General features: G+C 36.7%; 1 protein-coding gene across 2 annotated transcripts in view; it reads right to left on the bottom strand.

Annotated features, from left to right (window-relative positions):
- Positions 1-22700, bottom strand: part of vps13b (vacuolar protein sorting 13 homolog B) — a 304204-nt gene that overhangs the window by 78085 nt on the left and 203419 nt on the right. For both annotated transcript variants that reach the window (XM_087805873.1, XM_087805872.1), the window contains exons 35-39: positions 19198-19545; positions 16678-17077; positions 16478-16615; positions 10906-11289; positions 309-511 (exon numbers count right to left, since the gene is read on the bottom strand). In XM_087805873.1, coding sequence (XP_087661999.1) covers positions 309-511; positions 10906-11289; positions 16478-16615; positions 16678-17077; positions 19198-19545 — 1473 coding nt within the window. The remainder of the gene's footprint in view (positions 1-308; positions 512-10905; positions 11290-16477; positions 16616-16677; positions 17078-19197; positions 19546-22700) is intronic.

The following is a 22700-nucleotide window of genomic DNA, read 5'->3' as shown; positions in this document are numbered from 1 at the left end:
CAGTCAAAGTTAGCGCAGAGTCCTGGCAACTGTCATTTCCAAAGCAATTACTCCAGATGATTCCGTGACCAAAAAAAAAACGCCATGTGTACAGAAAAACTATTGACCGAGCCACCGCATTAACGGGTGAAATTCTCCAGAGACAAACTTTTCCTTTATTATGATTTTCTTCTCAATAAAATATTATTAAAAGCTGCTCACTTCCAATTCAATATTTTGAGGAATACGAAGCACTTTTTCCTGAGGTTCACAAATGGTCCAAATAGTGAAAAAAAAAGAAGATTTTCCTCACAACATTAAAAACTCACCTGTAACAAGCCTCCTTTGAGGTCCAACAGGAGTTTGGGGGTTCCCGGTTCTGGCCCAGAACTGCCGCTGTGACGACACCATCGTGCCTCCAGGGAAGTGGATCCCGAGAAGGGCCCCAGAAGGAGGTGACTCCGGTCCTTCAGCCCAGTCTTCACCAGCACGTCCTGGAAGTCCAGCAGCACTGAAGCAGATTGCACTGTATCTAGGAGAGGAAGACGCGTGTCAAGAAAGGTTCAGCCAAAAAAAATAAAACAACTTTTTTATCATCGAGAAACATTACTCTTCAATATTTTTTATTTGGTTTTGCCCTTAAGTGTGATTTTAAGGAGATCTATTTTCAATAGCGTTAGCTATTAAGTCCTTAATCAAATTTTCCATTTCATTTTGTCTATTTTGACTCTGCAGTCGGGAGCAAATGCAATGAGAAAACATTCACATTATGAAGCAAAAACATCTTTGTATTTTCTGTGACTCAGACCGTCTTATTCAACACACGATCTCACTTAAACAACAGCTTTGTATTGACTGTCAATAATAATAATAATAATAAGGTATAAAGAGATGGTATCAGAAAGCGGTGACTCATTTGTACTCGGAAAGGTTGGCAGTGGTTATTCTCTTTGCTTTAATATTGTGACACAAGGAAATTCTTCAATTTTCAACTCATCACTTGAAGTTATCCAGTTCTTCATGACATATTTTGGACCTCAAGACAGCACTGTTCATGGTTTTTTTAAACATTTTACAAAATTCTCTTTCCAAATATTGATAGTTATTCTTTTCTTAAAAACGTTCTACTTAAACATCCCTTTTTATTCATGTTCAATCGGGAAAAAATATATATTGATATTATGTTTTGAAAATTTTGACTACAACAATATCGACAAGTTCAGATTTAACTACTTAACTAAGAGAAATTGTACTTAATATTTGACATAAGCGACAAATACATTCTATACTGCTTGTGTTTAAGTGCAAAAATGATGTGTTTTTTTTCTATAAAACACAATTGTGGTAATTGTGGAGTATCTAAGTAGACTAAGCAGGCTCCAATACCAATATATCAGGGGCCATTATGTGATTTGATACTCTGACTGTACACCATTATTTGAGGGACAAAAAAAAAAACACCAAGCGAAAAATAGAAAAAACAATGATCCTAAAAACTACAAGAAGTAAACTGTATGTAATATGGAAGTAAAAATGAATATTAACAGTAATTTTAAATTAAAGCTATCATTTATTATCTTATACAGCTACGGTCTACGGCCAATAAATGACTAAAGATCGATATTTGTTATTTCATTGTCACACAGTATTCACTCATGTTTCCCAGATCACGGATTGTTTCCACATATTCCTCCTCCATTATGTGTTAAATAGTCAGTGTCTCCCTTTGTCTTGAGTGTTCGCACCTGCACCTCCAGCCCTTTTCCCACGCCACGACTACGCCAAGTTACCAAGTTTGTTTTCACGTTTCTTGATCTTCTTAAGTGATTTTTTTATTGCCAAAGTGCCACAGAAGTTTAGTCATTTGCCATTTTATTTCCCGTTGGCAGCGAGTGACATTTTTATTATATATTTTCTTTGTTTTGGAGGTCTTTTGACTGAGGCTGTTTTGTGTCCTATGTTTCATGTCTGGCAGTTTAGTGATTGTGGTTCATAGCGTCAGGTAAATAAATATACCTGGTTATAAATCTGCTTTAATTCTTCGTCTGAGTCCTGTCGTAAGGCTCGTGAAGCCTGACATTCATGATGGAAAACATGAAGCGAAAGTTGTCCAAGTAGTTCCTTTATCATTTTATTTTAGCACTTTCTCTGGGTTTTCATTGTACCTAACATGAGCTTAATTCGACTATAACTACATTTGAAAATACCAAATTGTTTTGACTGTCGATAATAATAATAATAAGGTATAAAGAGATGGTGTGGTATCAGAAAGCGATGAGTCATTTGTACTCGGAAAGGTTGGCAGTGGTTTTTCCCTTTGCTTTAATATTGTGATACAAGGAAATTCTTCAATTTTCAACCCATCACTTGAAGTTATCCAGTTCTTCATGACATACAGGAAATACTTTTTGGACCTCAACACAGCACTGTTCATGGTTTTTTGAAAATGTTTACAAAATTCTCTTTCCAAATATTGATAGTTATTCTTTTCTTAAAAACTTTCTAATTAAACATCCCTTTTTATTCATTTTCAATCGGGAAAAAATATATATTGACATTATGTGTTGAAAATTTTGACTACAACATTATTGACAAGTTCAGATTTAACTACTTAACTAAGAGAAATTGTACTTAATATTTGAAACCAGCGGCAAATACATTCTATACTGCTTGTGTTATTTTATTTTAGCACTTTCTCTGGGTTTTCATTGTACCTAACATGAGCTTAATTCGACTATAACTACATTTGGAAATACCTTTTTATATTTTATGTTACTCAGTATAATCTTTGGCCACATTTCGAGACCAACATTGAAAACTTAAGTGGTTCAAACCCAGGTAGAAAAATCTCTCCACGCACATGTGTAGAAGCGAGCATCGCCTCTCTCTCCTCCCAGTGCGTCATTTAACCACTACATCCTGGTGTTAAAGTCAACAGCAGCAGCAGGAACCCGGCCGTCAATAATCATCCTCATTAGAAGCCGCTTTAATGAGGGGATTCCCTTTCTCCTCCAACGCTCTCTGCCAATGAAATCCAGCCTAGACAGACATCCCTTCAAATTGCCTTTTCCCCTTCTCTTCCGTTGCAATCCACAATTGCCATGGTATGAGTTTTTTTATTTTTCTCTGGGGGGAAGTGAGAGCGAGCGCCGTAAAACGCTCTCATGTGAAGGGTGCGGTGGAAGCCGGCGTTAAGTAATGTCTCAGCGTGGCTCGTCGAGTGCGTTGAGTCAGTGGCGTGGAAGATGGGAATGTGCAACATATTTCCGACGCTCGTTGGCAACGTTTCGCTCGTGGAAAAGGCGTGTTTAAAGTAGATTTTGATGTGGACCAACGGCCTCTGTTGTAAACTGCAAAATCAAGTTCTTAATTTATATTTAATAAAATAAGCCTGACCTGATTTATGGATGATCTACATTCAACTGAAAAGTCCAGGTTTCATTTGAAGATATCTAGTTTATGAAAAATGGATATATGTATGAAGTTGGGAGTAATAAACCTTATGTAAGTTTCTAATAACAAGAATAATGTGTATATATATTGAAAAAATCCTTTTTTAAAAGTGATATACCCACTTATTTTTTATTTGTATTTATTTGGGCTCTTAAACCATATTTATGTCTTACCTTGTATTTTTTTTAAATGTTTTATATGTTACAAATCAAACAATGGCTGAGTGAAAACACTTTACAGCTAAATGTGGACAAAACTGAAACTCTGGTGATTGCTCCTGATGATAAGATTCCAGGGTTGAGTCAGTACTTGGGTGACTTAGGTCAGTCTGTCAAACTGAGCCTGAGAAACCTGGGTGTTGTATTTGATAAAGACATGTCTCTTGTTCAACACTGCAGAAAACTGACCAGAAACTGTTTCCTTCAACTGACAAAAAATTCTAATTCTAAATTATGTCACAACATGATCTGGAAAAGCGCTATACAAATAAGAATTATTTACTTACTTACTTACTTACATAAAGTGTGTTTAAAAAAATATATATATATATATTTTTTATTTACGATCAACATGCAAATATCCACGGTGTGGTTATTTTTGAGTTAAAATGTAACTTATCTCCGCCAGATGGCATCAGTCGTAAAGTCCTATGCCGCTAAAGAAACAATGAAAACAAGAGCCCGTGATGACTGAGGACGAGAGGATACAGTCAGCTGCAGAAGCTTATAAAGCTGATGTTTGGATATATTTTGGCTGCCAAACAAATAAAAAAAGTTTCTTCTTCTTCGTCAAGAGTCATATTGTCTGTAAATTCTGTAACACCAAGTACTCGACAATACTACAAATATATTCTTGTTACTACAGCCATCGCAATATATCATATTGTTACCCATGTATAGTGATAAGTATTGGATCCCCATATTCTTGTTAACACTCCTAGACTTAACGCCACATACTAAATGAATATATTTTTTCTCACCTTTAAAAAAGTGTATTTTTTACTGTGTACAAGCCATCCAGGTCTCATTTTTGTCATTTATCTCTAAAGTATACGCGACTAATGCATGAAATGAGACAGTTCTTAGTAGAAACACGACTTAAATACTTCAATTGTCAAGTGTATCATTCAACAAGTGAAAGTCAAAACACAAAGGTCTTAATGCCACACAAGCTTTTTCTGTTTTAAACACGGAAAACATTCTTCTTGTCCGTCCATAAAGTTCTCAATTTCGTTCATACTCAGTATGAAGTCACCGGTAAGATTTTGGCCAGTCGCTCGTTTTTCACCTCGTCAAAATTTGGTCCTCCTTGGAAAAATGTTTGGACGCCCCGATCTCAGACCCGACAACTGAATCATACTTGTTCGCCGAAACAAGAAGCATCATCAGTGCGTAGAACCTTAGATCGAAAAGGAATATTCCTCCCTTCCTGATCCTCATCTTCTACGTCTCCATGACAAATTTCCCTATTTATTGCAGTCAACGGACATTAAAAAGTTGCGAAAGTTTGCCAGAGCACTGCGAGTTCTATTTCCAAATATAACTCCTGGGAGGGAAATGAATAGAAATAACAGAAAAGAAAAAGGGGAAAAAAAAGAAAAAGAGATGGAGTGATGGCCTTGTTGTGTTTAACCAGACATAAAAAAAAGAGGATGAAATAAGTCAAAGATCAGCTCGGGGGGGGGGGGGGGGTGGGGGGGGACTAAATGGAAGTCAATAAATGGGATCAATAAATAAAGGAAAGCTTTCACTGTGTGCCAGATTAAATCAGCATGAAGGCAGGGGGGGTCGGGGGGTGATATTGTCGTATCCATTTAATAACGCTAACCGACCGTGAGTGTGTGTCGGGAGTGCTCTATGGGAAAACGGTGCGCAACTCTTTGGGTAGTCTCGAGCCCGAGAGATTAGGGAGGGTCTCGTTTCACGGACATCTGTTCCCTCTCTGCTGCCCACCTCCCGCCTCCCTTCCTCCCGCCGCTGAACTACAAATGCCCCCCTGCCTTGGGGAGTGGTGAGTCGTGGACGGAGGCGAGGAATGCCGGGGCTTCCACTTGCTTTTCATTAACACAGGATCTGGTAACACACCTCACTGTCAACCTAATCCCCTCTCTCTCCATCTTGTCCCCCTGGCAGAGGGCGGGGGGGGGGGCGAGGAGAGGGGGCGAGGAAGGGGGGCATGACCAGGTACGAGGCCCAGATGTTACATGGATGAGCGGGGAAAGGGGGTGGATGGCAGGGTCTTCTCTTTGAATAATACTGGGTTACGAGGGGGGGGTGAGCTTGTTAGCATTAATATTTAGCATCTTTAATACATGGATATGTTTTAGCAAAGATGTTTAACAAGAGTGTGACGACAACGACTCACTTACTGAGCAAAATAAAGACAGTAAATCAATATAAAATCATATCATTTGTCAGTCCAGGTACTGAAGAAACAACTACACAATCACATACTTCATCCCTAAGGTCAGATTTTATTTTTGTTGTCGCATAAAGAAAACATTTGCTTTTGTCACCATCTTGCTAAAAAAAAAGACTGATTTACTGTATTTTTGCAAAACACTGGACTAAAGAGTTTTTGAATGTTTTCGAAAAATAGTACGATGGACAGACCGATACAAATAAAGATATTATAAAAAAAAATGGAATAACTAAAAAATATGTTTCAACTTATAGAGATTGATCTACCAATGTTTTTGGTTTTGGGTTGTCTTTTATTTTCTTTCTGTGTGAACTTGATTATTTTTCGAGTATCATATCCCTGAGATGTTTGTGAACACAATCTGACATTTTCTTTTTTTAATTTTCATTGAATTTATCTGCTATTTTATGACATGATTTTATAGCTGATAGTTCTTTTTAATCATTTTACATTCAGTTATTGTTGCCTTCTGTCGTTTTTTTTAATTCCCTAATGTATATAATAAAACACAAATTCATATGAAGTATAACGACACTTACTTATTTGCCTCTATTTTTTCGTTTCCTTTTTTAATGTTTAACTGCTGGATTCTAAAGCATTTTCACATGCCGTCTAATTAAAATAAACAATCTTAAAAACGTCTTTCTTTTTAAATCCCCCCCAAGAGCGAGTACTTTTCTTTCCCAATGTCGAATAGAAGTTAAACAGAAACAGGGATCGGCATCGACACTAATGAATAATTTCAGTATCTTGTTTTGTTTTTGCTTTCATGACGATCGAAAACACAGATATTTCACATTAAAAAAAAAACAAAAAACCAGATTCAGTGATTCTCACGATGCTACACTCCCCTCACGCACACAGTATCCCCCAAAATAACTCTGACAGAGCGCAACGTTACATTGAGAACATGTTAAAAAAGCCCTACACTTTTTGTTGAAATTCAAGAAGTCTCACTCAACGCAGAAATACATGATGAATGTTAAATACGAATCTCACAAACTCCCTCGGCGTTCCCTCTGTTGTAACGCTCAACTTTTCCTCGGCGACTGCTGCTGTTTCGAGGTGCACTTTTACATCATCTTAAACTCTGCTCCGCTCCATCAATCTCCAGCTGTGACTGAGGGCCGGCAAATCAGCGGCAGCAGTGGAGAGAGAGACACTCTGTAGTCGGTAGTTCCCACTTCATCCTCCTGTCTTACATCTCCCGTTCCCGGGGGGGTCATTCCCGCTGACTTATCGTAGCAGCTCAAACGCTCGACTTTTACATAACGGAGACGCTAACCTTCATCTCGCTCAGAGTCCGGGGGTGTCTGTTTACGAAGAAAGAAAAAGAAAAAAAAAAATACCGATCGCTGCTGGAAAAGTTGGAAGTGGCGAGTGATGGAGATGGTGCAGCTGAGGCCAGGAGTCAGTAGATACATCTATTGTCGCCAACCATCCGTCTCTGTAATTGAAGACACTTTGTCTTTTTTTTTTTTTTTTTTTTTTGGTGGCAACGGATCTGGAAACTGTATGTGAACAAGTTCTCGCTTCGGTGTTATGACAGAGATCTATTAGAGCTTATCGCTGGACGGGAAATAAGTTTAACTACCGGGTGAGACCGACGTGTCGTTTAGTTTGAAGCTTTTGTCGCAAGGATTCTAGTGTTTTATTAACCATTTACACAGCAGGGAACTATTTACTGAGACTTTATAAGCTTTTTTTAATTATGCAAAAAACTGAAATCGATGTATTTAACCCTTGTGTTACCTCAGGGTCAAGGTGGCCCGGAAGTAAAATGTGTTTGTGGTATCCCTTGTGTTGTCTCTGGGTCAAGTTGAATGACCTCCAGAATCAGAATCAGAAACCTTTATTTGTCCCGCAAGGGGAAATTTGCAACAGCAAGAGCAATATACCAAAAAAAAAATAAAACACCCAGAAATAAAATAATAAAAAGAAAAAGAAAATCTAAATAGAATAGAAAATAAATCTGCACTATATTATATATACACAATCATATTTACAAAAATAACTCCACCACTGCATATGCATTTATGGGACTGAGAGGAAGGTCGTATACCACAAGGGATACCACAAACACATTTGTTTACGGGCCTTTGAGTCAAGGTATTTTAGGTCACTTTAAATAGAACCGGGCCAGGCGGCATGTTCCCCCACCAGGCGGCGGCATTTGGGGGGTGCCTGTATTGTGGGTAAGAAAGTCACATTAGTGACCTAAAATACCTTGACTCAAGGGCCCGTAAACAAATGTGTTTGTGGTATCCCTTTTGTTGTCTCTGCGTCAAGTTGAATGACCTACGCCGCTGCATATGCATTTATGGGAGCCAGGAAGGTCGTATATCACAAGGGATACCGCAAACACGTTTTTATTTTCGGGCCCTTGGGTCACCTTGACCCAGAGATAACACAAGGGATAAGTAAAAAGCACCTGATTAGATTTAATTTGAGTTAAATTCACCTCACACTACTCGTACAGTATCTGATTTCAAGATGCAAACAGTATAAAGAAACTTTAAATATGGTGAGAAAAACTATAGTTTCTTGCTATGAAACACATTATTCTTGCCATTTTTTGTGTATTTTCACACAACTGTTGATGACAAATAGGGATCAGTACTGACACGTATCAAAATCCTGGTGAATCATTTCAGTAACTCGATATGGTTTCACTTTTCCATCATGAAAATCTAAAAATATGTCTTGTTTCCAGTAAATAACATCTTATTAGATTTAGTTTGAGTCACATTCACCTCCCAATTCTAGACAAATGACATATTTCAAGATATTAAAAAAGACCAAAATGAAACTTAAAATGGTTGCAAACATTAAAAAGAAAATCCATAAATAAATGTACTTTACTTTTATATTATATAAATAAATAATTATTGTTTTTTCTTACCCAATTAGCAGAATTTTTAACTGTATACAAGTGATTCAGGTGTAATTTTTGTCTTTATATCTTAAAAAAAAGATCATTTTATGGACTTGCCATGTGAATGTAGGTCATCATCATCATCTCTTATGACATTTTTACTTAAAATAAGAGAAAAGCATTTGCCTGGATCTCGTTTGTTTGCAGTGTAATAGTATTTTTAGTGAATAAAAATGGTCACAGTATACTGTCCAACATCAACACAGGGTTTAATTACTAAAAAAAAAGACCATGAAGGACAAATCAATGACCAAGTACCTAACGTGGTTCTTATTAAGTTCCATTTTTTGTTGTTAATATGGGCTTTGTGAATAGAAGATTTAATTATGGAGTCACTAACATTTCTGCATGTTGTTCCTCTCCGAGCAGAAGCAGTAAAGACAGAAGCTGCTGCTGGAGATCAGAGGAGGAGGAGAAGGGAATTGTGTCACCGCTCAGTTATGCGTAGTCGCATAAACAAAAGTTGCAACTTGTTTGAGGATTTAATCAAACGTTTTGACAAAACATTTCATCCCCATATAACTTCCAAAACAACATGTGCGACACACATGTGTGATGGAAGGCCCTGGCTCCGGCTTTGACGTCTCGCGGCGGAGACTTGGGTCGTCAGCGGCACCGGAGAACAGACCGTCTTCGTTGGCGTCTCAGTCCGACCGACAAACTGTTCTCAACGTTACACGTATGAAGCTTCGACGATAAAGTGGAAGCTTTTCATTAATGTCAACTAGAAATACCTATATTAATAACAATATAATATCACAAATAAAGAGCGATTACATTTATAATTCAAGTAAAATAAGGTGTATTTTCACATTTTATTGGTGTAAAGCATGCGAACATTGAATATAACTAGTTTTTAGCCTTTTTTAGTTTTCCATTAAAAGGAAAACAAGTAATTTAGACCTAAGACAAATGTTATGAGAGCGAAATAAACTCATAAAGTCCTTCAAAAAGCAACATTAAAACCTTTCTTGTTTTAAGATAACCTTCAGAAGTTTCTGGAGAAATTCATTCTTGTATTGGCTGATCCCATTGCCATTTTTTTTTTTTTTTGTGTGTTCAAATCAAGCGTTCTCTTTTGTGTGCGTCCAATATTTGAGCAATTGGTTCAAGATGAGGGTTCAGAAGCTACAGCGCAATGAAATCCCAAGATACACAATCCTTTTTTTATTATTATTAATTGAGGTAAAACGCCAGTGAGCAAACAAATAACACTTCTGGATATTAATGAATGATTCTTTATTCTGTCAAAAGTTGGATCATATATTGAACAACTTATTATTTTCTTTTTAAAGCCAAGTATTTAAGTCTTTATTTTAAGTAACGATTGTATGGACTTTTTGATTCACATTCATCTGGTTGGGTTAGAAATATTTCTTAAATTGAAGCAACATGATGTATCAAGTGCTTATAAACATTCAATACATGATAAAAAAACATACTCAGATTCTTCTACTACGATATTACTCTTGTTTTTAGATACGTAACAAAAAGAGGAAAGATTTTCTAAAACTATAAACAAGTGATTCAAGCTTGTTTTTTTGTTTAATATACTAAAAATAAAAACATGTCATGGACTTTTCAGGACAAGGAAGTTCATTATTTAGTTGAATAAGTCTAAATATTGCGTAAACCCAAGATTTATTTTATAGTATATCTTAGTATTAAACAGCTGCACATTGTAAAAAACAAAGGATACGTATTACTAGTTCAGCATAACTGTTTCGTTTTGCTTTAACCAAAGAAAAAGCAAAACTACTCATTTTTTTTTACTTTGGCCAGAAAATATTTTTCCACAATTGGTGTCTATTAGTGATGTGTATTGGCGATAATCTGGTGATATATAGTGATACTGTAGTAACAAGGATATATTTGTAGTAGTTTCCAAATACTTGACTCTGGTGTTGCCGAATTCATAGACGTCATGACTTTCGACAAAGTCGTAACTTCTTTCATTTGTTTTGAGATCAGAATATGGATTCGACTGTATCCTCTTGTCCTCAGCCATCGGGGAAATCTACCATGCACCTTTTGCGCACTCATGTTCAAGGGCCAGAACGGGTCGAGCATAACTGTTTCTTTTTGATTTAACCAAAGAAAAATGAAAAACTACTCACCCTCTATTCTCGGTCCAGGCTTTACGTCGAGTCGTCCCGTCACGGCCGACACGGCCACCGTCACGCTGGGCTTCATCGGATGCGATTCGGTCTCCATGGTGACGACGATCTGGCCCGTTTGGACGGAGATCTTGTGGAAGAAAGCGGCCAAAGTGTTGATGGCGTCTCCTTCCGACCGCTGGGCCTGGTGGTGATCGGAACGTGGGGGGAAGTCCATGGACTTCTTGGGAGAGGCACGTGGAGTGGACGATGTAGACGTGGTTCTGCTGTAGTCGTCCCAGCTGTGGTTCGGTAGAATCTTATTCAAGTAGGCTTTGGTCTGCTCGATCTTCTCCAGGGTCGGGTTGATTTTTAGAGGGCGCCAGAGCTCCAGGTTCAGCTCAGCTGTTGAGGTAGATTTATATTATTGGGGTTAAAAAGCGCAAGTGAAGGCAAAATCAATATCACAATCTCATTGTAGGATTGAAGCAGAAGTCGAACTGTGAGTTACACCAAGTGTAGAGTGAGCCAAACTACATGTTGTATTTCAGGAAGAACAAAAGGTTGCTTTCAAAAAAATTATTTGAGTCATTTTCTGTGCCGCTTATCCAAGTTTCATCGGGCGAGAGGCGGAGGACACCCTGGAAAGGACACCAGTTTGCACAGGACACACAAAGATTCACACACTCATAGCTACGAACAGTTTCCTGAAGTTCCCAATAAACCTCTGTATGTTATAGGACTGTGGGAGGAACCCGGAGTCCCCGGAGTAAACCCAGGCAACACGGGGTGAAAAGACTAAACACGTTCATTGCAATATTTAAAACGTTATTCATTTATTCTGTTTATACAATATTGGACTATTTTTCAACTTATTAATATTAATACTTTTATATACATTCATTCCATGCAATATTTAAAACGTTATTCATTCATTCTGTTTATACAATATTGGACTATTTTTTACTTATTAATATTTATACTTTTATATACATTAATTCCATGCAATATTTAAAACGTTATTCATTTATTCTGTTTATACAATATTGGACTATTTTTCAACTTATTAATATTAATACTTTTATATACATTCATTCCATGCAATATTTAAAACGTTATTCATTCATTCTGTTTATACAATATTGGACTATTTTTTACTTATTAATATTTATACTTTTATATACATTAATTCCATGCAATATTTAAAACGTTATTCATTTATTCTGTTTATACAATATTGGACTATTTTTTACTTATTAATATTTATACTTTTATATAAATTAATTCCATGCAATATTTAAAACGTTATTCATTTATTCTGTTTATACTATATTGCACTATTTTTAACTTATTCATATTTATACTTTTATATACATTCATTCTATGCAATATTTAAAACGTTATTCATTTATTCTGTTTATACTATATTGGACTATTTTTAACTTATTAATATTTATACTTTTATATACATTCATTCATTGCAATATTTAAAACGTTATTCATTTATTCTGTTTATACAATATTGGACTATGTTTTACTTATTAATATTTATACTTTTATATACATTCATTCTATGCAATATTTAAAACGTTATTCATTTATTCTGTTTATACAATATTGGACTATGTTTTACTTATTAATATTTATACTTTTATATACATATATACATATACAGTTCCACTGCTGTGTTTTCTGTGCAATGACAATAAAAAAAAGTCCAAAAATCAAGTTTTTGATCTAAAAACGACCTGTTGTCAGACACGGGGGTCCGAGGGTCTGAGGGTCTGATGTTGGGACTACTTTGAAGGACTCTAGTCTAATGTGAACAGGCTGGTGAGAACGGGGAGACAGGACCGTCTCAGGTGTCAGCGCCGAAGTAAGTCGGAGATCAAGGTCCGCCAAAAAGGTACAAAAGTGCACAAACCGACTAGTCAAAACCGTGTGGGGGGGGGTCAAATCTGCTTATGACCCGGGTTACTGTGCCCTATTGTCAAGGTCAAGCATGACGCCGCCCTCCTCCCCTTTGAACCTGGTGTTGAGCGTTCGTGTGTCTGAAGCCACCACAAATACTGTTTTCATTCCCTGCCCACCTTTGATTTTCCCCGACGACTTCCACGCTTGACTTTTGACAGCGAAAAAAAAACGCGGCGTCAGACGCAGGTGCTGACGGGTCCAAGACATGAAGGGGACGGTGATGTTTTCTGATAACGCTTGAAGGGTGTCTGTGGATTCCCAAAGTCACAAAAAAACAAAGACCCTCGGCGAAGGGGCAGTGACACGCGCCTCTCGGATGCCATCTGACTCGAATTAAGAAGCGGTTCTGGATGAATCCTGAGGGCCACGGGCTTGTATACAGTACCTGACAACTTTTCGTATGACCTATAGTTTGACGGGATCCAGGGACGCGGGAGAGTAATGGTTCCAATTTGTTCTACCTAATCTATCACCTCCCGGCTCTCCGTGGTGAGGCGGTCGATCCCCCCCCACCCCCCACCCCCGATGTCCGAAATGGTATGACCCTCTTTTCAAGACTGTCACTGTGGACCAAAAATAGGAATAAGAGACATATTTTTCGTGTGTGTGCAAAAAGCGTCTTCGTCTTAATCGAGGACATACTTTTCCAACTCACTATATTAGCATGGACTAGGAGTGGGTCAGTTCGGAGACAACTACTCATCGAAAAGTGGTTAAAAACAGTTAAAAAGTGCTTCTTATATATTGAGGTAAACAGTATCATATGCTAGATTTTATCGCCATATTTCATCATTTGTCAAACTGGACGGTTACTGAAAGACTTCTTGTCACTTTTTTTTCTTCTTCAAGTCCTTAGAAAACAACTGATGAACTTCACTTTCAATTACTCACGCTATAATTATGAACACCAGATGCATCCAAATAAAAGTGTGTGTGTGTGTGTGTGTGTGTGTGTGTGTGTGTGTGTGTGTAAAGGTAAACCGGTAGCATGTGTGGTCAATCCTCCATATATTTCCAACGTGGTCTGACCTGGGGGGCAACTTCACACACGAGTCTGGATCCTGTCTGCGTGGTTTTGGCGTGGAGTGTTTTTAAGTGAGTGTGTGTGTGTGTGTGTGTGTGTGTGTGTGTGTGTGTGTTTGGAGTGAAAATGAACATGAGCGTTCATAAGTGGAGTTATCAGAGAGCGTGTCGTTCAAAGGAAAACACGTGAACGGTTTGGTTGAGACAGAATCCAGTGATGGAGACACATTGTGTGTTTGACCAAATTAGCTTCAACAAACTTTTGAGCACATTTTTATACTTTAACCAGATGGAAAACAAGCTTGTTTCGTGTGTATATTTTGTGTTTATTAGGAGTGTGTATTGGCAATAATCTGGCGATATAATTCAATTTTATCTCAAGACGCTTTAAAGTTTAAGTCGGACTAAAATGGAGAAAATAAAAACACATCCCAGCAACTCAACAATGAGTGAAACACAGCGTATCAGTTAAAAGTAAAACCTCCTTTTAAAAGGCAGAAACCTTGAGCAGAACCAGACTCAGTGTTGACAGTATTGATACTGTAGTATCAAGGATAAGTTTGTAGTATTGTCGAGTACTTGACTCTTGTGTTGCGGAATTCATAGACGTCATGACTCTCGACAAAATTGTTACTTTGTTTAAAAATCAGAATATGGACTCGACTGTATCCTCTCGTCCTCAGCCATCGTGGGAAATCTTCACGTCCACACACTTTTTGCGCACTCATGTTCAAGGGCCAGTCTGGGTTGAACGTATACTTCATAGTCATAGTTCTAGTAATAGTTCATCTGCTATTAACTCATTAAGAGTAAATATAGGGTTATGTCTTTTTTTTTATAAACAAAATAAAAGTTTTTAAATTCATTTGAAAAATTTGGTTGAAACTTTTTTCTTTGATTCATGTTTATTTTAATGTGTTTGGGCAATATTACGTTTTGGACATTTTGTATCTTTATTATTCAACCCCTCCACCCAAAAAAGTTGCTGCAATCAAAAAAAATAAAACGCAAAAAGAACCCCTCCTAAAAGAAATAAATAAAAACATATTTTTTTAAATACATTTTTAGTCAAAAATATTTGTCGAACAAAAATGTTGAATTCACTTTGAGTCATTTTTTTTATTGATTCAAGTAAAGACGTTTGAAGTCCTTATTTATTTTTTCAATTAAATTGAAAATTAACTTTGAAGAGGATTTTATTTTAAAACCGTTTAAAAGTATTTTATTTTATTTTTTTGATAAATGTGAAAAAATGTTCCTGAATGAATGTTCCTTTGCTTTTATAAATTAAAGTGATTTTTTTTGTTCTGATCTTGAGCAGGTACCAAGGAAGCATCTCTGACACTAGAAGCTCCAACACGTGCCTCGAGTTCCCCCATTAAAGCGTCTCTACATCGACTTCCATCTCCATCTGGTGTGAACTCAACAACACACATGTTGTGCGACTGTTTCCGAATGTAATCCGGTCCAGTCGCGGCGCATCAGAACCATTCATCAGAACCACGCCTGGAGAGCTACCATGGAGCCGGCGTGAGCGAGGCCGAGGACCTCGAGGGGCCGGACCTCGTGGAACAGAACCGCTCGTTTGTTTAATCCTGGACCAGAGGGACGACAGAGAAGCTCTTCCGCCGACAGCAGGACGGGATGTGCGTGGGTGACGTGCACGTCCTTTTGTGTACACGTGCACGGTGGGTGCTCACGATTGTATGACTTTCAGAAGATAAACAACAGGAGTTTCAAAGTGTGTCGAGGCGGTTGAGTGTCAGTGTGTGTGTGTGTGTGTGTGTGTGTGTTGTTAGCATCTGGAGCATCTGGACGACTGGAGTCCAGAGGCTGCTGGACTTCCAAAGGATGTCCAGCAGCCTACACTCACACACACACACACACACACACACACACACACACACACACACACACACACACACACACACACACACACACACACACACACACACACACACACACACACACACACACACACACACACACACACACACACACACACACACACTCCTCTGAGGCGAAGAAAGTTGCACACAATGTCTGTTTAAAATGACGTCCTAAAGGTTGAGTGGACAGAAGCCTTACACAAGTGGCGACAAATAAGTGTGTGTGTGTGCAGGTGTGTGTGTGTGTGTGTGTGTGTCTGTGTGTGTGCCTGCGTGTGTGTCTGCGTGTGTGTGTCTGTGTGTGTCTGTTTCTGTGTGTGTCTGTTTCTGTGTGTCTGTGTGTGTCTGTTTCTGTGTGTGTGTCTGTGTGTGCGTGTGTGTTTCCGTGTGTTTGTGTGTGTGTTTATTTACGGGTGTGTGTGTGTCTGTGTGTGTGTGTTTGCGTGTGTGTGTGTGTAGGTGTGTGTGTAGGTGTGTGTGTGCGTGTGTGTGTGCGTATGCATGTGTGTGCGTGTGTGTGTGTAGGTGTGTGTGTGTGTGTGTAGGTGTGTAGGTGTGTGTGTGCATGTGTGTGTGTGTGTGTGTGTGTGGGGGGGTGTGTGTGTGTGTGTGTAGGTGTGTGTGCGTGTGTGTGTGTGTAGGTGTGTGTGTGCGTGTGTGTGTGTGTGTGTGTGTAGGTGTGTGTGTGTGTGTGTGTGTGAGCTCACCTGACCCATTGAGGAAATCCTTGACCTGCAGGCGCAGCAGAGGAGCAGGGATGCCACTCTTACCGTCGACCTCACCGGCCGCCGTCTGCAGCCAAACCACGTTGTAGTCCAAGGACTCCGGCAGAGTCTTGCCCTGGTCTGAGGGACGAGGAGAAGGTCAGGAGACGGAAACATCTCAGGAGGTCGTTTCAGTTCCTCACCCAGACACTTGTAGTCGGACGTCACCCCCCGCAGGGACACGTCGAACACGGACACCTCCATCTTCTGCTTGCGGTGATGGCAGCTGAGCAGCGCCGACGGCTGCAGCACCTGCAGGTAGAGCAGCGGCTCCAGCACCTGGTCCCCGGGGCCCCTCCTGCCGGGCTGCCTCACGATGGTGACGCCGAGGGCCTGGCGGGCCGAGGAGCGGCTGGGCGTGGGCAGGCTCTCCAGGGAGAGGAGGCTCCCCCTCATCTGGGAGGTGTTGCTGTTCAGGAGGTCCTCGGCCGTCAGGCCCGCCAGGGACCGGCCGCACGGGGCCGGGGGCTCCGGGGACCGAGGGGCCGACGCCGGCGGAGACTCGGACACGACGTCCGGTTGGTTGAGAGAACTTTTCCCCGTCTGTGGAAAATCAAGAGAATCAAACACTTTTTTTTTTGGTGATCCATCAAATTATTGAGTTCCTGGAAATATGTGTTAAAATGTATTGAAAAGAACAAAATGATAAATACCACCATTTTTTTTATCAATTTCATTATGAACATGATGTTCAATAACAGTTGAAAACTTTAGATTTTCGTTGAAAATTGTTTGATTACAGTTGAAAACTTTAGATTATAGTTGAAAACAGTTTTATTAAAGTTGAAAATTGTTTGATTACAGTTGAAAACTTTAGATTTTGGTTGAAAATTGTCTGATTATAGTTGAAAATTGTTTGATTATAGTTGAAAATTGTTTGATTATAGTTGAAAATTGTTTGATTATAGTTGAAAATTGTTTGATTATAGTTGAAAAATTGTTTGATTATAGTTGAAAATTGTTTGATTACAGTTGAAAATTGTTTGATTATAGTTGAAAATTGTTTGATTATAGTTGAAAATTGTTTGATTATAGTTGAAAATTGTTTGATTATAGTTGAAAATTGTTTGATTACAGTTGAAAATTGTTTGATTACAGTTGAAAATTGTTTGATTATAGTTGAAAATTGTTTGATTATAGTTGAAAATTGTTTGATTACAGTTGAAAATTGTTTGATTATAGTTGAAAATTGTTTGATTATAGTTGAAAACTTTCGATTTTCGTTGAAAATTGATTGATTATAGTTGAAAATTGTTTGATTACCGTTGAAAACTTTAGATTTGGTTGAAAATTGTTTGATTATAGTTGAAAATTGTTTGATTACAGTTGAAAACTTTAGATTTTCGTTGAAAATTGTTTGATTACCGTTGAAAACTTTAGATTTGGTTGAAAATTGTTGGATTACGGTTGAAAACTAGATTTTGGTTGAAAATTGCTTGATTACCGTTGAAAATTGTTTGATTATAGTTGAAAACTTTAGATTTTGGTTGAAAATTGTTTGATTATAGTTGAAAATTGTTTGATTATAATTGAAAATTGTTTGATTATAGTTGAAAATTGTTTGATTATAGTTGAAAACTTTAGATTTTGGTTGAAAATTGTTTGATTATAGTTGAAAATTGTTTGATTATAGTTGAAAACTTTAGATTATAGTTGAAAACAGTTTTATTAAAGTTGAAAATTGTTTGATTATAGTTGAAAACTTTAGATTTCGGTTGAAAATTGTTTGATTATAGTTGATATTTTCAACTATAATCAAACAATTTTTGTTTGATTACATTTGAAAATTGTTTGATTGCAGTTGAAAATGGTTTTATTATAGTAGAAAATTGTTTAATTTATAGTTGAAAATTCCCTATTATTATTATTGTTCCTTTAATAATAAAAGTTTTTTCTTTTTGAAATTATAATACAAACGATGACGTTAAAATCATGATCGATGCTTTTTTCCAAAGTTTTAAACACCATCCTGTCACTCATACGATACGCTTGGGTTACTGAAACCAAGGTAGGAGCCAAGGTCTTAAGTAGTGAAGATCCCACAATATTACATGTGGGTTTTTTGTTGCTCATTTCAGTCGCTAAATAGTGTCGTTGAAGTCTGACTTCATCACCCTGTAGGGTGTGAGTGTGAATGGTTGTCTGTCTTTGTGACTGGCATCCTGTCCAGGGTGTACCCTGCCTCTCACCCTATGAAACTGGGATAGGCTCCAGTCTCACCCACAAGGGATAAAGTGGTAGAAATTAAATGAATAATAATAAAAAAAACACAAAACACAAAAAAATCCAACTGAAATTTAAAGTGAACACAATAAAAAAAACATAATTACACAATAAGAACTGTTTGTTTGTTTTTTTCTGGTTCAAAATTAGCAGATAAAACACATAGTTTGTTGAATATTTTTAGGGATTACCATTAAAAAACTCTGCAATATGTAAGTACATCAATGTCACCAGAAAAATTAATACTATTGGTTGAAAACTCAATTAACAAATATAAGCACTTCTAGGCTAAATTAAACATATTCAATTAAAAAACATTTCCATCCTCAGGTGGAACAGATTTGTTGGTCTGAGGTTCTGGAGAACCTGAGGAACCTGAGGTTCTGGAGGATAAAACACAAAGATGAACATCCTTCATGTCCATAAATGTTTCCACGTACCTTTTCCGTCGCCTCCTTCTTCTCCTGCTGAACCGGATGATCCGTGGACGACTTGCTGGGGCAGAACCTGTTGGGTCCGGAGCAGTCGTAGGCCATGAGCGAGAGCCTGCTGGCCGTCACGAAGACGTCGAACGGGATGAAGCTCAGGTTCTTGGTGATGGCGGACTTGTGCGAGGGCCGGGCGATGCGGTGGTGACTCGCCCCGCTCTGCCGCTCGATCTGGACGATGCGGATGTGGGCGCTGTCGCTGCCGAAGCCGCTGTCCTGCCCGGTGGCGCTGAGACGCGACGAGCACTCGGCGGACGCCGTCGGGTCTCGACTCCCGGCCTTCTGTTCGTGTCGCCAGACCTGAGAGATCAGATACAAGGTTGTTTTAACAAGGATCTGGAATCGTTTTTCTTGAGAAATCCGTTTGAAAATAATGTATCGTTTGAAAATATGTGGGAACAACATTACAGTTGATATTTTGAAGACATTCCTCATTCATGCCAAGAAGGATTATTATTGAAAAATGGTATAAATTACTGCAAAAACAAGTGAAAAACCCTTTTTTTTTGTTTCAATTCTGAAGAGGTAACTATATATATATATATATATATATATACAGAATATATATAAATATATATATATATATATAAGGTAAGGTAAGGTAAGGTAAAACTTTATTGATCCCTCAGGATCTCAGGATATATATATATATATATATATATATATATATATATATATATATATGAGATGCATCATCTGAATACAGATACTGTCCAACTGAATTTTTGTTTTTTGAAACTTTGTTGAATTGCTGGGATCTATTTTTCCTTAATCAACTATAGTCGTACTTCAACTGTATAGTGTCTTGAGATAACTTTGTTATAAGATACTTTAAATAAAATTGAATTGAATTGATTTGAATTTTTAGCTCTATCTTATTTTGTCTCAAGGTAAAGGTTGTTGTTGTGTTTTTTTTTCATTTTTTAAATTTAAATATTCTTTTTGATCTGCCTTTGTATTGCTGTGTTTCTTGTATCTACCTGATGGGTGACTTGAATACAAGTACCTTGTTGTACGTGTACTACATATTATGGAAATGTCATCTATGATTGATATGAATTGACAATAAACAAGTTAAAAAAACAAAAAAAACAACAAGTGAAGGCCATTAATTTAATACTTTTGGTGAAACTGAATAATGTTTAAATAACGGGTTAAATGTTAAAAACTTTTATTTATTTAATTGTTGTTTTTTTAGCAAAACAATGTATTTGTTTATTATTTCCAAGTGTTAACTATAAAAAATCCTCATTAAAATGCTGATAAAAACTGAGAAATGCAAGGTTATTATTAAGCAGCAAATCCCAACATGTGTTATTGTTTTACACAAATGCATTAAATTGGTAAATAATTAATAGTTTATTATAAATAATTGCTGCACATAGAAACATGGTATAAATTACTGCAAAAACAAAGGGAAGGCCATTCATTTAATACTTTTGGTGAAACTGAATTATGTTTAAATAACGGGTTAAATGTTAAAAACTTTTACTTTTTTATTTATTTATTTGTTTTTTAAGCAAAACAATGTATTTTTATATTATTTCCATGTGTTTTCTATTAAAAAAATGCTGATAAAAACTGAGGAATGCAAGGTTTTAATAAGCAGCAAATCCCAACATGTGTTATTGTGTTACACAAATGCATTAAATTGGTAAATAATTAATAGTTTATTATAAATTATTGCTGCGCAGTGTTGCCTAATCATTTAAATTAAATATTTTGTTGAATTTTAACCAATAATGATTTTAGTTTTACAAACAAATAGTGTATATAAAAGCTTCACTTCAGACACAGTGGATTGAAATCACATTGTAAAGTTGTCAATGCAACTTTACAAAAGCTGAAATCTAAGTTGTTTTGAATTTATTTTCGCTCATTTATTTATATATAAAAAGAGAATAAAGGGATCAATCTGGTCAACAAAAGCGTTTATTGAATCGTGGAATTGTGCATGAAATGGTTTGGGCCTTTAATGCCTGGACAAACAAAGGGAGAGTTCCAGCGATTGTGGCCGTAAAGAGCTTTCAGTGACAGATGATTGAAATCTTTGTTACATGGTTGCTGGGTTTTTCAACAACAATGAAAACAGGCATTTTTATTTGGCTACCAAAGAGTGGCGTCTGCATAACTGGAGGAGCTGCCTGTGGTTCCTCGGCCGCATTCAAACGTCATGTTGCTCAGAAGGCTTCGCTATCGAACAGTAAAAGTACGAATAAATCATCAAAACCTTCAATCTCTGTCGTTTGATCCCAAAATAGTTTCATAACAGATGAAAACTTTAGGATTACGGTTGAAGAAAGTTGTATTAAAGTGAAAATAGTTTGATTACAGTTGGAAAATGATTTGATTATAGTTGAAAATTGTTTGATTATAGTTGAAAATTGTTTGATTATAGTTGAAAATTGTTTGATTTTAGATGGAAAAAGTTTGATTTAAGTTGAAAATGATTTGATTATAGTTGAAAATTGTTTGATTATAAATAAAAATTGTTTGATTATAGTTGAAAATTGTTTAATTATAGTTGAAAATTGTTTGATTATAGTTGAAAATTGTTTGATTATAGTTGAAAATTGTTTGATTATAAATAAAAATTGTTTGAATATGAAGTGAAGTTTACATTTGTGTGTTTGATTAGTTCACTGTTGTCTGCATTTACTTATTTAAGTTTTCAAAATTGTTTGATAAGTCGAACATTTTTTGATTAAAGTTGAAAATCGTTTCATTACAGTTGAAAATTGTGATTATGGTTGAAAATAGTTTGATTATAGTTGAAAATTGTATAATTATAGTTGAAAATGGTTTGATTAAAGTTAAAAATTATTTGATTATAGTTTGAATAGTTTGATTATAGTTTGAATAGTTTGATTATTGTTGAAAATAGTTTGATTATTGTTGAAAATAGTTTGATTATAGTTGAAAAATGTTTGATTATAGTTGAAAATTGTATAATTATAGCTGAATTCTTTTGATTATAGTTGAAAATAGTTTGATTATATTTGAAAATTGTTTGATTATAGTTGAAAATTGTTTGATTATAGTTGAAAATTGTTTGATTAAGGTTGAAATAGTTTGATTATAGTTGAAAATAGTTTGATTATATTTGAAAATTGTTTGATTAAGGTTGAAAATCCCCCAACACTTATCATAAGTAATATAATGGATATTAAAAACGCAAGAAGCTGTTCGACAGTTGAATACATTGTATTATAAACTCCCCTGAACATCAGTGGAAGAGTCATTTTAAATAAATAGCAGATGCAGAAAGTCTCCAGCGACACCAGATCTGCCGGATCATTTGCATCATCATCATTTAAAAGAAAAGCCCTCCTCGCACACTAACGTGGCGATTCCAGCATTTTGAGCAGGTTTTCGATTCCATCCTAATGGTCCAAGTGTCACTTTTAATTAGCTACCGCCGTCTTATGAGGCGTAATGATGATGAATGGAAACAA

This window comes from Callionymus lyra, chromosome 13, assembly GCF_982586985.1.
Source record: "Callionymus lyra chromosome 13, fCalLyr1.hap1.1, whole genome shotgun sequence".
Taxonomy (NCBI): domain Eukaryota; kingdom Metazoa; phylum Chordata; class Actinopteri; order Syngnathiformes; family Callionymidae; genus Callionymus; species Callionymus lyra.
The sequence above is the reverse complement of the archived record's forward strand: the minus strand, read 5'-3'. Positions and strand labels throughout refer to the sequence as shown.